This window comes from Taudactylus pleione, unplaced genomic scaffold (genome assembly GCF_031769625.1).
Source record: "Taudactylus pleione unplaced genomic scaffold, aTauple2 ptg000814l, whole genome shotgun sequence".
Taxonomy (NCBI): domain Eukaryota; kingdom Metazoa; phylum Chordata; class Amphibia; order Anura; family Myobatrachidae; genus Taudactylus; species Taudactylus pleione.
This window is the reverse complement of record NW_028285216.1, coordinates 669,925-684,797: the sequence shown is the minus strand read 5'-3', so window position 1 is coordinate 684,797 and position 14,873 is coordinate 669,925. Positions and strand designations below refer to the sequence as shown.

General features: G+C 46.1%; 1 protein-coding gene across 4 annotated transcripts in view; it reads right to left on the bottom strand.

Moving 5' to 3' along the window:
- Positions 1-14,873, bottom strand: part of ATP2B4 (ATPase plasma membrane Ca2+ transporting 4) — a 202,545-nt gene that overhangs the window by 12,123 nt on the left and 175,549 nt on the right. For all 4 annotated transcript variants that reach the window (XM_088458186.1, XM_088458187.1, XM_088458184.1 and 1 more), the window contains 3 exons: positions 13,844-14,055; positions 12,774-12,881; positions 12,235-12,417 (listed from right to left, as the gene is read on the bottom strand). In XM_088458186.1, coding sequence (XP_088314312.1) covers positions 12,235-12,417; positions 12,774-12,881; positions 13,844-14,055 — 503 coding nt within the window. The remainder of the gene's footprint in view (positions 1-12,234; positions 12,418-12,773; positions 12,882-13,843; positions 14,056-14,873) is intronic.

The following is a 14,873-nucleotide window of genomic DNA, read 5'->3' as shown; positions in this document are numbered from 1 at the left end:
GGCTCCAGGGGTCCCATCTGACCAGGGGACGCCCCTTTTAGGTTCAGGATTGGGTCCTCCTCACCACCAACGCAGGTCTTCAGGGGGTGGGGGGCGGTGTCATGTCAGCAAACCTTTCACAGTCAGTGATCGGCTCAGGAGAGCCAATTGCTGATCAACATTCTGGTGCTCCGAGCAGTTTACAGATCTCCTTGTCTGGCTTTGCCTCTCCTCCAGAATTGCCCAGTCCAGGTACAGTCAGTCAACAGGACGGCTGTCGTCGACATAAACCATCAGGATGGCACTTGTAGTCGCGCTGTCATGAGGGAGGTCAGTCCCATTCTCCTGTGGGCGGAAAGGCATCTTCCATCACTGTCGGCGGTTTACATTCCCGGGGTGCAAAATTGAGAAGCGGACTTCCTAAGCCGTCAGGATGTTTATTCGGGCGAATGAGCCCTACATCCTGACTTCTTTCAACTCCTGGTTCTTCGCTGTGGCCTCCTGGACATTAATATGATGGCGTATTGACAATCTCCAGGTTCTGAGGTACTGCTCATGCTCTAGAGACCTTTCTGGTGGTGGACGCTTTGGCGGTTCAGTGGACCTTCTCGCTCCTATACATCTTCCCTCCAATCTCTCTGAATCCGCATGGTCATCCGCAAGTTGAAGTTGGAGGGCGGCACGATGATGGCTCCCGGTTGGTTGCATAGGGCATGGTACGTGGATCTTAAAGGCCTCTCCGTCTACGCATCTCTGTCTTCCACTGCGGCCAGATTTGCTATCTCAGGGCCCCTGCTTTCAGCCAGATCTGGCCCGTCTCGCTTTGATGGGGTGGCTCTTGCAACATCCGTCTTGAGAGTTAAGAGGTTCTCCACGTCAGTCATTAACACTATGCTAAATGCCAGTAAGCCCTCTTCAGCTAGAATTTACATCAGGTTTTGAGGACTTACTTTGACTGGTGTTCAGCTAGGAACCTTAACCCTAAGTTACTGCTGATGAATAGATGCTGGGCGCATGCGCCCGGCATCTATTCTACCTGTCAGCAGTGCTTGGGGGCTTCCTGGCATGTCCGTAAGTGCCGGGCACGCCCCCAGTAGTGATGAAAAGGGGACGCGTCTTATAGATATGCCCCCTTTTCAATGACCACGCCCCCTTTTCAGGTGTGCGCGCAGAAGTGCCCTCTCTAGGTCCAGCGCCCTGCCTGCCACCGGAGCTAGAGTGAACACTATAGGGGCAGACAGGGCTGTGGTGAATAAGTTAACTATGTGGTGCCCAGACTCCTACCCACCAACCTATACCCAGAATAAAGCTTGCGTCCCCTATGGAATCGAAGAAAAGGTTAGCACATAAATCTTTTTTTGTACAGTCTACTGGGCTGCTGCTAGTGTATGGTGTTGTAAAGAATCTGTCTTGACAGAAGTGAAGTCCACTTTACTGCAGTGTAAATAGTACTTTACATTCAGCCAAGCCGGCACTCAGCAAGGTTGGCCCAAATTCCAGCTCTTACTGTTAAAAAATGCAAAATGTTTGGGCCCCTGCAAACACCGCCATCTTCTACTGTAAATCCACAAAACAGTTGCATTTTCACAGAGGTAGGCACAGCATATATAAAACAGGTTATAATACAGTATATGCACAGTTTTCCCGTTTTGTAAATTACCTTTAGCTTATTTTACCTCATACAAATAGATTTGTGTAGAAACTATGAAAACGTAAGTAAGAAACTGTATGTTAGCATTTGTAAACAGATCATTTGACTTCTTCGTCTTTATTAGAAAACGCCAATCTTCTAAAGATCCTCTGTATTTATTTAGAGATCAGTCTCCCAATTTCTGCGTTGATCATGATTTTAAATTTGAAACATTTATTGCAGGGTTTACGGCACATCAGGACAAAAAAGAATAGTATTTAATATATAAATGAAAATATGCAGTGTAAATGGCGATTATTATTGTGGGATAGTGATATTTCCAGGAAATTTTAGAGACTGCTAATATGCAATATCTACTTCTGACAGTAATAAAAGCATGATCAATACAGTGTGGTACTTTAAAGGAAGAATCTGGATCTTTTGAAAGCTTGACTATTATATTTTTCAGAGATATCAGTAACAAAAAAAACACCTTTCAACAATACTGGAATCATAAAGTTTCATGAAAGAAATTCAAATAATCCCTGAAAAGATCGCATGTGTAAAATATTGACCATGATAGACTGAAAATGAGAGTTAAGGTAAAACTTACCTTTGTTAACTTTCTTTCTTCAAAGTCCATAGGGTCCACAGGGATACCATGGGGTTTAGGTGGAGCAGACCCCAGATAGTTAAAGCTGTTGACTCCCAGGATTCCCCCAAGCAAGAAGCCCTTCAGTTAGTTAGCAAGCCAATGGCAGGAGGAGGACAGTCGTACACAGAAGAAAAATACTCTCACAAGGGAGCCAGAGACCGGTGACCAGGAAAACCAACCCAGAGAAGCCAGGGGCGTCAGGAAGGGCACCCTATGGACTTCGAAGAAAGAGTTAACAAACGGTAAGTTTTACCATAACTCTCATTTTATTCTTCAGGGTCCATAGGAATACACGGGGATACCATGGGGATGTCCCATAGCAGTATTCAAGGGCGGGGACGCTCCTGAGCTGACAGGAGTATCCGGTGCCCAAATGAAGCATCCTGAAGCAAATGTATCAAAGGCATAGAACCTCAGAAAAGGTGTTAACAGAAGACCACGTGGCCGCCTTACAAAGCTGTTCAGCCAAGGCGCCACGGCGAGCTGCCCACAAAGGTCCCACAGAGCAAGTGGATTGAGCAGTAATGTTAGCTGGCACAGGGATACCCTTCTGCAAGTAAGACTGTGAGATAGCCATGCGAATCCATCAGGCAAGGGTCTATTTGTTAGCTGGCGAGCCCTTCTTGTGAAATCCATAGAGGACAAATAGAGAATCTGTTTTCCTAAAAGAACAGGTACGGTCCACGTAGATCCTGAGGGCACAGACCACATCTAAGGAAGCCCTCACCAGCCAAAACAACAGAAGGTCGGGACTACAATTTCCTCATTGATATGGAATTGAGAGACCACCTTGGGAAGAAAACCAGGGCGAGTAAGAAGAACCGCCCTATCTGGATGAAAAATCAGAAATGGGGAGTGACACGACAGTGCCCCAAGTCTGACACCCTACGGGCAGAGGCAACAGCCAGTAGGAAGATGATCTTCACTGTTAACCATTTGAGATCCCAATTCCAGAAGTTCAAACGGAGGGTAGTGCAGAGCCTGAAGAACCACAAAGGGAGGTTGAATGCAGAGAACACCCTGTACAAAGGTGTGAACATCCGGTAGTTTAGCAATTTGCGTTGGAACCAGATAGACAAAGCAGAGACATGACCATTAAGTGAGGCCAGGCGAAGTTCAAGGTCCAGTCCAGCCTGAAGGAAGGCAAGGACTCTAGAGACCCTAAAAACATGCAGGTCATAACTTCTGGCATTACACCACTGGAAGTAAGTATGCCACACTCTGTGATAGATACGGGCATAGCCGTTTTACGCGCCCTGAGCATAGTCTCTACTACAGCTCGAGAAAATCCCTTGAGGGATGTCTCAAGAGCCACACTGTCAAAGACAGACGACAGAAGTCCGGGTGTAGACAAGGACCGCGAGATAACAGATCCGACCGTTGAGGCAGCAGAAGAGGAGCATCGATGGGCCACGCTGGAGCCACCAGAAGGACAGTGCCTCTGTCGTGTTTGAACTTCCAAAGAACGCGAGGAAGGAGGGAGACTGGAGTTAACAGGTACACCAACCGAAAGGTCCACATTATGGACAATCGTCTACGAAGCTGCCGCAGCATCCCTTGTTCTTGATCCGTACACTATCAACTTGTGATTGTGTCGAGAGGTTAGGAGGTCCACCTCTGGTAGGCCCCACTTGTCCAACACTTCTGGGTGGAGAGACCATTCCCTGGCCTGTACATTGTGACAGCTAAGGAAGTCCACTTCCCAATTCAGAACTCTGGGAATGAACACTGCTGAGATTGCCGGAAGGGTTTTTTTTTTTTCTGCCCATGTGAGAATGTGAACCACTTCTGACATGGCTGCCCGATTTGGAGTGCCTCCTTGGTGATTGCTGTAGGCTACTGCCGTGGTGTTGTTGGATTGTACTTATACAGGTCGTCCCTGAAGAATATATTGCGCCAGCGTGAGGGCTTTGTACACTGCTTGGAGTTCCAACATGTTGATTGGTAGAGCTGTCTCGACGGTGTCCAGCGGTCCTGGAATTAATGTGGCCTGGTCACCACACCTCAACCCAAGACTAGCATCCATCGTCAGGATCACCCAGTCCGGGACCCAGAAGGGGTGTCCTCTGGTTAAGTGAGACATCTGTAACCACCATGAGAGGGACAGACAAACCTTTGTATAGAAAACCATTGTTCGGGACTTTAATCGAGAGGAGCAGGAGTTGCAGAGGTCTTGAGTGGAATTGGGCATACTCCACCATGTTGAAGGTGGAGACCATGGATCCCAGGACCTGCATTGCTGAGTGAATGGATACTCGGCAACTGTGGAGTAGTCTGCATACACGTTGTTGCAGTGTGGAGATCTTGTCCGCTGTTAGGAAGATTCTTTGAGCATGAGAATCTAGGAGAGACCCCAGATGGACCATTCTTTGTGAAGAAACCACGTTTCTGCCAATTGATTAACCAGCCGTGATTCTGCAGAAAGGCAATGGTAACCTGAAGATGTTGCTGAAGAACCTCTGGGGAGCGTGCTAATAGCAAGAGATCGTCCAGGTATCAGGTGTGGTAGCAGTCTGACTCCCTGACAATGGAGGTGAGCTGCCATAACTGTCATAATCCTGGTAAAAACCTGTGGGGCAGAGCCTGGAGCTAGAAATGTTGCTGTAGAACAGCAAACCTGAGAAATATCTGGTGAGGCACTTTAGGTATATATGTAGGTAAGCGTCCTGAATATCCAGTGGCACCATAAAGTCCCCAGGCTCCATAGCTAGGACTATAGAGCGCAGGGTTTCCATTTGAAACCTGGGCACCCTGATAAATAAGGTCAGGGATTTGAGGTTGAGAACAGGCCGGTAAAACCCATATGGCTTCTGACCAGAAACAAGGTGGAATAATAACCTGTCCCTCTCTGAGATAGGGGGACCGGAACCATCACCCCCGCCTGCTGTAATGACTGAATAGCCTTTTGTACAAGCAGGGCCTTGATTGGGTCCGACTGAGGGCCTATGCAGAAAAACTGGTGGGGTGGTCGTCTTAGGAAAGAGTGCGTACTCGTAAGAGACCACTTCCTGTACCCAAGCATCTGAGATAATTTGATGCCAGCTCTGGGCAAAGAGAAGAAGTCGGCCTCCTACCCTGCGATCCCCCAGAGGGGGATCCCAGGGTAGGATGATTTAGCAGCAGGACGGCAGGTGGCCCAAGCCTGCTTGGACTGAGGTTTGGCTTATAGGAAGCCTGCTGTTGAGTAAAGGACTAGGTTTTCCTTGGGGATGAAAGACTTTAAAAGACGTCTGTTTAGCAGCCGTTGCAGATGGCAGAAAAGCAGTCTTAGAGGCCGCCAAAGAGATGACCATCTTGTCAAAGTCAGGGCCAAAAAGAATGTCCCCTGTGTAAGGGAGCGATTCTAAGGTCTTCTTAGAGTCTGCATCCGCCTTCCAGGACCGCAGCCACAGAGAGCGACGGACAGACACTGACATGGACAATATTCTTGAGGTTAGAAGACTCCTAACAGCGTAGCATCCCCTATATATGAAGCTGCATCTCTAATGTGAGCAATAAGGGAAAGCATGTCCTGAGAGGCGTCCTCAGGGAGGAACTCCTCAAGGGCGTCTGTCCAGCCTTCAATTGCTTTAGCCACCCAAGCAATAGCCATGGATGGGCGAGCAGAGGCTCCTGAAAGAGAATACATACATTTCAGACCAGCTTCAACCTTTTTATCCGTGGGATCCTTCTGAGAGGAAGCAGACGGAATAGGTAAAGTAGAACTCTTGATCAATGCGTGATATGAGAGTCCACTGCCGGGGGAGTCAGTCAGTCTTTTATGTGGCTGAAACCTTTTAACGGGCATCTGCCAGGCAGCCATCAAATGTTCAACTAGCTGATCAGATCAATGGCGTAACTAGGGTATTTGGAGCCCAGGGCAAATGTAAAAATGGAGTCCCCCCCCTTCTACTATGTGCATGCGCCGAAGTTGAAAAATGGGCGTGGTCACTTAAAAATTGGGCATGTCAACATGACACACCCCTCTATCGTCACTCTGAACATTCCTTTCCAAATGCATCTTGACCCCAGTAGTGCCCCTTATACAGTGCCCCCAGTAGTGGTCCCCCTTATGCAATGCCCCAGCAGTGATCTCCCCTATCCAGTGCCCCCTGTAGTGGTCCTTCCTATTTAGTGCCCCCCGTAGTGGTTCCCTAGTAGTAAGCCCCTTATATAGTGCCCCCAGAAGTAGTTTTCCTCCCCGGTAGAGGTTCTCCCTTCCGAAGCAGTGCCCCCAGTAGTAGCCCCCCCCAGTAGTAGTAGGTCTCCCCCAGTAATGGTGCCCCCAGTAGTAGTAGGTCTCCCCCAGTAATGGTGCCCCCAGTAGTAGTAGCTCGCCCCAGTAATGGTGCCCCCCCCCCTGTAATGGTGTCCCCAGTAGTAGCTCCCCCCCCCAGTAATGGTTCCCCCAGTAGTAGCTCCCCCCCCAGTAATGGTTCCCCCAGTACTAGTCTCCAGAGTAGTAGTAGTAGCTCCCCCCCAGTAATGGTGCCCCCAGTAGTAGTAGCTCCCCCCCAGTAATGGTGTCCTCAGTAGTAGTAGCAGCTCCCCCTCAATAATGGTGTCCCCAATGGTAGTAGCTCCCCCCCAGTAATGGTGTCTCCAGTAGTAGTAGACCCCCACCCCCACAGTGCAGACACACAAGTTACAAAAAAAATGAAAAAAAAATACACTTACCTGAATCCACGCTCCGGCTCCGGTCACTGCTCCCACTGCACGTCAGTCCTCCCAGGCTCATGAGTGAGCTCCAGCCCGGCTCTTCCAGTGGGCGCTACAGCAGTCAATGAGAGTCTGTCTGACTCTCATTGGCTGCTGATTTACACACATCGCTGTCGCTCGGCGGTGATGTGTGTGCAGTAGCAGCCGCCAATGAGAGTAGTCTGACTCTCATTGGCTGCTGGTTAACACACACATCGTCGCCAGAGCTGGTGGCGATGTGTGTGTTAGCACAGCCTGAGCCCGCCTCACACCCTCCTCCTGGCACTATTGGGTAAGCGCTCAGGGGGAGGGAAGGGGCTCGGCTGTGCAGCACAGGACCGGCGCTGGAAGCCTAGCACTGGTCCTGTGTAAATGTGTAGCGCTCACTGCACACACTGCGGTCGGCGCTACACTGCCTAACTAGGGCGGGCCGGACCGGGGCCGGCGTCGCCCAAACCACCACCCCACCAACGACACCGATCCCCCCCAGCCCCTCCCCCCCCTCGCTGATCCTAGGGTGCCCAGGGCACACGCCCTGCTCGACCCCCCTTAGTTACGCCACTGGATCAGATATAGGGAACTCTGCAGATTAACCTTTTGTTTTTCAAAAAGGGGGTATTTTGACTTCGGAGCGGGTTCATCATCTTCTATGTGAGGTATATCTCTAACTGCTCGTACTAGGGCAGGAATATTAATCTTTTCCTGCAGTTCCTCTTCCCCTGAGGGAGACTCAGAAGTAGATAAATCAGCCTCTCCCGCCTTGTAAGAGGACACCTCAGAATCTTGGAGGAGGATGGACTGATAGGAAAACAGGTAATGATTTCTCACCCTGTAATAAATTTTTAACAGCCGTGGATTGTTTGGTGGTCAACAAGTGTATTTAGCACCTGAGTAAAGGAAGCCCAGGGGGGCTCTTGGACAGGGACTGGGGAACTGATGGGCCAGGTCTATTATAACAGGTGGCACAAAGTCCCTCTTGGATTAAATCAACCTCATTTAATCCTGCTGCACATGACTTACATGAGAGCAGTGTGGGTGCAGAAACTATTTACTCTTGCCTGTGTTAGACATATTGTAGAGCAGTATAGCACTATGGTATGAGGCAGTAAACAACCGGTGAGTATGTGGAAAAAGCCAAACTCAAGGGGGAAGCAATATAAATAGCCTGTTCAAGCCTGTATTAAGCTGTAGAACTTCAGCACACTTATGGCACTATGTATAGTGCAACTGACCCAGTATGTGATAACTTCACAACTCCAATGAGAAATGAAGTGTATATGGACCCTTTATACAATGGTATTGTTAGGGAGACAGAGAGAAAAAAGTGATAGGCAAAGTTTGACAGCATATGAAAATATCAAACAGACACACAGCGCTAGCAGATCGCATACAATGCAGACAAGTAACTGCACAATTGGCACTAAAATCAACTACTCAGACTCTAATGCAGGGGTTCCCAACCACGGTCCTCAAGGCACACTAACAGTCCTGGTTTAAAGGCTAGCCATAGCTGGGCACAGGTGACTTAATTAGTACCTCAGTTATTTTGATTTAACCATCTGTGCTTAAGCATGGATATCACTAAAACCAGGACTGTTAAGTGTGCCTTGAGGACCGTGGTTGGGAATCACTGCTCTAATGTCTGGTAGGCTATAGCGCTACATAACCTAGTTCCAGGGAGAGGTATGTAGGGGGATCTGGACCCAGCGTTTCCCTGAGATAGCTGTGGCTGAGCCTTGGAGAAGATGGCCGCCGGAAACCTCTGAGAGGCGTGGCCGGAGAGGAAATGCAGCTCAGTGTGGTTTAGACCCTGCGGATTGGCGCCCTGATCTGCGGGAGGGGCCGCTTAAACAGGGAAAGCTGGCCTCCCCTGGCTGATTATTGAACCCAGGGACGCTGGTTTCCCACACCATATGTACCCTGGTGGTCTTAGTGGAGCACGCGGACTACCCCGGTATACACACTCACCGTCCTCCGGTCCATCCCGAGACCGGAGGAAAGACTGCCCGCAAGCGGTAACCCGGTTTACCCATCTCCTGTGTCTGAGCTGCAGTCTATGGTCATCCCGCGGGGACAACTAGCAAGATCCCTGGGAGCCTGTCGAGAGTACCAGACGGAACTGGAGTCACAACGCCCGAAGAGGTGATGGAGTGTCAGCACAGACGTATCATGGACAGTCTGGTGTTGAACACTCAGTGATAAAATAAGTCAAAACTACAAATCAAATAAATAAAAGCATATGGGCTGCCTAATGCAGCCCACATTCTAAATGGTGATCTGACTCCTGTTGACACCAGAACTAACTGAAGGGCCTCTGGCTTGGAGATGGGGTATAGGGGAAAGGACCAGTGCTTACTGAGTGCCAACAGCTTTAACTGTCTGGTGTCTGGTCCCTACCTCCACCTAACCCCATGGTATCCCTGTGGATCCCTATGGACCCTGAAGAAGAAATTATGATTTCTTTTTAGGGTACCCCGGCAACAATGACATCCTGATATTCTCATTTAAATCTGTGAACACAAGTGTTCAAGAGGAACATTTGGGGGAGACTCAAAATCAGTACCTCTCACTGAGGCATTAGTGATACATATGTGACTTAGGGCCTATGTACTAATAATACTCTCACTATTAAGTATCCATATCGCGGGTGATATTTTCGTTTAATAAAAATGTCCCCGTTAAGCACAAAGGGGAACCACAGTCCCTGCGAGTTATAGCCCCAGAAAATTGTAGACGTTTTCTTGTGAAAATACTTTTTTGTGAAAGACCTTCTGCAGCTGGCCGGTGACTGTGGGAGAGAGATCGAAAGATCTCTCTCCTGCTTAAGCCTCTAAAGGACAAACTTCGAAAAGCTTTGCTTTTTGGAGTTAGGCACATAGGGGTCAGTTCGTAGGCCTCATTGATAATAATGGAGAATGCGATCTGCATGGCTAATTAGCACTCCGCCAGACGTTTCTGTGAAATCACCTGCATTGTGCTTTTAGTACAATTCATAAAATTAAAAAAAAAAACATTGATGCATAAAATCCATAGGCATAGTAAACCACCGAAAAAATCCATTTGCAAGCTTAAAAAAAACAACAGACTCTAGGCCTGAAATGAAAAGACACTTGGTGCTACCAAGTCGCACGTTTTGTGTAACCCTACTTGAAGCTCCCAGAGGATAGATGTATGTGGACACATCTGTAGATCACATTAAATATTTGTTTTAAAGTTAGCATACGGTTCACCTCAAATGTTGGCAGGACGTAAATCTGCTTTTCCCTTTGCCTGGCATGCCTCTCAATTGAAATACCTTGGAGTGGTCATTACTAGAGACCTTGGTCATTTGTTCGAAACTAATTTTACTCCCCTTTTAGCCAAAATACGTTCAGATTTGCGATCTTGGAGAGCTAGACCTTTTTCATGGTTCGGGAGGTTAGGCATTTTAAAAATTAATTCTATCCCAAAGATTCTGTATCTTCTGCAAACTTTACCTAAAAGGATACCCCAGTGATGGTTTATGGATATTCAGGCCCTTATTAGGGATTGTGTGTGGGGAAGGGGGATACCTCATCTGAAACTAGATCTGCTCTACAGGACAACGCATAGAGGTGGTCTATGGCTTCCCAATATTCAGGGGTACTACCACGCATGTAACCTAACTAGAATTCTGGAATGGTCTAGAACAGATACTCCGAAGCAATGGGTTCAGACAGAAAAACAGGCTTTAACATCCGCATTTCCATAGTTCCATGGCTCCCTTCCCCCCCCAGCTCTTACCATCCTACCATTGGTCCTACGCTATCTTGTTGGAGGTCTCTTCGAAAGAATCCCTCTGTCTCGTCTATGACTTCCCAGTACTTATCTTTCTTATGGAATGTTCATTTTATTCCTGGGTTGGACCTCAAAGCTTTTCGTTGCTGGTTAGATGTGGGCTTCTTTTGAGTCGGCCAGCTGGTGAGGGCAAAATTGCGTCATTTGCTTATAGGCAGAGAAAATGGAACTTACCTCAGGGAGAATACTGGCGATACCTACAGGTTCACCACTTCCTCTACTCTCTTGGCTCCAACACCCCTCATGCCACTCTAACGCCTTTCGAACTCCTATGTGCTGGTCCCTCGGCACCCTCTCATGCTATTTTGCTGATACATAATTTTCTTTCAGAAGATGCGAGTCTCCATCTACCACATTTCACTAGAACTTGGGATCTGTAGTTGGGTAGGGAAGTGGGGGGAAGCCAACTGGGCTAAAATATTTAATTTGGCACATGCTTCTTGCTCGCCTAGTGTTGGTGTTCGGGAGACCCAGTACAAGTTAATATCCCGTTGGTATAGGTGCCCAGATACACTTTCCAAGATGGGGATTGGTGCTCCAACATCCCTGGCAACCCATTTCACATATCGTGGCAATGCACCCATCTCCACCCATTTTGGTCGGAGGTTCTTAAACTTTCTGCTATTATTATAGGAAAACCGATTCCTTCTGACCTGTTGTTTTGGTTATTCCACCTGTCCCCCCGCCCCTACCTCTAGATATAAAAAATCCCTGTTGTCTCACCTAAACAACGCTGCGAATTCAGTCATCCTGGTAAGGTTGCGCTCCTCCTCGCCTCCAACGGTTAGGGATTGGTTTACTAGAATCTACTTCTACATGGAAGATATTTTATCTTCTGCGGAAGGAAACTATGCAGTTTTCAGGGATACTTGGTTCCACTGGGTGGATTTCAAGGACTCAGGGGCCTATAGGAATATTATCACATATCACCCCTCCTAATACCTCCTTACGGTCTGTAGATTCTTCTGGGTCCTTGGCCCGCTGGTTTCGGCACTGATTTGGTTCTCTTGTACTTGGCAGATCTCATTTTCTTTCTCTTTTGTTTTCTGTGGGATTTGAAGCTGCTCACTTTCTCCTTTTTTCTTTATTTCCCTCCCACCCCTCTTTTTTTTCTCTTCTGCACTTGTCTTTTTTTTTTTTCTTTAAGTTTTTTTCTTTCCTTTCCTAGCTTTATTAGTATTAGGTTTTTTTTGCTATGGTTTTGTTTTGATTTATTTTGAGACTATTTTGTTAATTTTTATATATATATAGATAGATAGATATAGATATCTCTATTTTCTATGTGTCTGTAGACTGTGATATATACAGCCAAAATTGTTGTTTTCGTTAACTTGTTTATTTTAATGAAATCGATTTGCACTAAAGTTAGCATACGTTTGGCATGAAGTAATTGATTTTGTGTCTGTTTTCATTTGACTACAGGGGACATCAACTTGGACAATTTCTCGACGATGTCCCCTGGATGTCGATATAGTACCTGAGTTTGTATCCGGTTCAATCCTCTGAACCACAGGATTTGGCCTCTCCTGAGCTCCATTTCTGCATGGTCAATCTCATCTGTATCCTCTTGGAGTTCCTCATGTGTAATATCTTCTTTCATTGGCCCATGGCCTGCCTCCTTTAAGAACTTAAGTCGGCTTGTGGGAACGGTGCAGATTAACTGTATAGACAGGAGAATAATACAGGGAGAGTATTAAAGGAGAAAATCAGTGTGACGTAGTGACAACTGAGTAAACAAGGATAACAAGATATGAAAAGGTGCACAAAGGAAATAATATGGAATACAAATTTATCAAAATATATACACACACACACACACACACACACACACATACACACATACATACATACACATTGTGTGTGTATATACACACACACACACACTAGCAACCTGCCCCGGCTTCAAAAGGGAGCAATCCCCATCAAAAGCCGTCCAGTGGTTCAAGAGATTAGCCCGAACGAACAGACAGATCCCTACTTTGTATGAGAGAGAGAGGGGAGGGGGAGAGAACTAACCTGGCCCCATAACAGCTCACCAACTCCAATAAATATGCACCAGAACCATTGAGACAGGGTAAGGCCAGAACAACTGAATGGTTTTCCTCCAAATTCAACAATCACAATCTGCAAGTAGGGAGGGAGACATGTATTAAAAACAAGAAAATGTATTACCAAAAAGAAGTCGGAGCTTATGCAATGATTTGTTTTCAAAGGGGAACTATTTTGATATTCACGGGAGCTGCAGCACATGGGAACTGAGCAGTAGCGGAATGCCTTCCCTTTAGTCTGCTTTCCTTGGGAGCATGGAAATAGCAAAGGTGATGGAACTCATATTATTCAGAAAGTAGATTGAGCAATGCTACAATTTTGACCAAAGACCAATTAATGCAGTCATGGATCAAAATCTACTTAATTACTTCTAATATTTACTTCTAATATTAATAGGCAATGTGCCTTAGAAACGTGTGCCAAAAATTCTACTTAAAGAGGCCGATTTTCTTTGCCATTAACCGATGGGGCCTTTCTGGGTGATAAAGGAAAAATCACAATAAAGTGAAATTTGTAAAAAGCACCTCTAACTGTGGCAGAAATTATATTTCACGCAGGAAAACTCGGTAGTCATGTCTACTTTGCATGTGGGTAGTGATCTTTAGGACATTGCTTTTCCACTGTGTCCAATTAGGGATTGGGTGTCTAGAAAGAGTTTGCACTAATGAATCTTCGCCTGTTATAAATTTCCAAACACACAAATATGCAGAGTCCCTGCAGCCAAATAACTGTGACATGGGAGTCTGGCTTGTTCATCTCACTGCATTATTGACTTAGTTGGCATTGATGTTTCAATGAGCAGTTTGTATTAACCAATGATTCTTCCAAGAACTCTTGGAACTGGACATTGAAAGACCGACTGAGCATCCAAAAAGGAAAACCGATCAGATTCTAGCTTCATTTTGTTGAATGTACTAATAAATGATAGCTAGAAACCTATTTGTTTCTGGGGAACACCTCCATTTCTCATTTTTAGAAGAGTTGACAAATACCCCCTTAGGTGAATACGTGTGCACATAATGCTGGGACTGTGTTACCTGTGCTGCAAAGGTTCCCACAACCACTGCACAAAAGATGGGGTTTCGGAAGATGCTATCAAAGACATTGCGTTCTCCATGGATCTTCCGGGCATTTATCTCATTAAACAGCTGCATCATAACAAAGGTGTTGAAAACAATAGTGTAATGTTCTGAAGGAGGGGAGTGCAGTGGGGCATTTCTCCCGCTGTCAATGTCGAAAAATGTCTCTCCTGTGAACGGAGAAAAAGAAAATAAACTTTTTTTTCGTACTATAAGGTAAAGAATAGTGGGAGGAAGAAACATGAGTAAGTAACTTTATCCATTATAGCTAACCAGAAATCCCATTATAACTGTGACACATTGAGGGCAAACTGATAAAATAATAAGTAGTCATAAAAAAAAGTATTGTCAATGTGCGTATTAAACAGCAGAACAGCTAAATAATCAAAGGGGGCATACTATCTACACACAGTCATTGTGTGGGCTTATTTATAAGGCTGCAGCTAGCTTTTTCCTCATGAATAGTGGTTATTTAGTGCTTCAGTGAGGCTAAAAAATAGTAGCCTTTACTATGCGTGACGAGTCAAAAGGTAAATTTGTATGAAGAGCTGCTATTAACATTCATAATACGTATAGCATAGTAAAAGCATGGATGTTTAACATAAAAACATCCATCGGTCCATCACAAAAACCACAAAATATAGTCAGCCGGCACCAATTTACAAAGTAAAAGGAATGGGCAGTTGCAGACAGCACCTCCTTTAACAAGCCTCTCAGGCTTCTTCCCTAGAACACCCATCATCTAAATCTGAGTGCCAAACAGCATTAAGTGAACCTGCACTCTCAGGTAAATGCATACTGGTGACTGTTAATTTTAAGTAGTGACTGTGCAGAATAGTGCAAAGTGAAAGCTACAGTAATAAACTGTTTTAACAATACTTATAAATGATGTATTTAATCATAAATGTAAATGATACAAAATTGATATTGCTTCTTTAAGGCACACAGAGGTGATCAGTGCCAATACAAACGATAGGACTATAGAAGG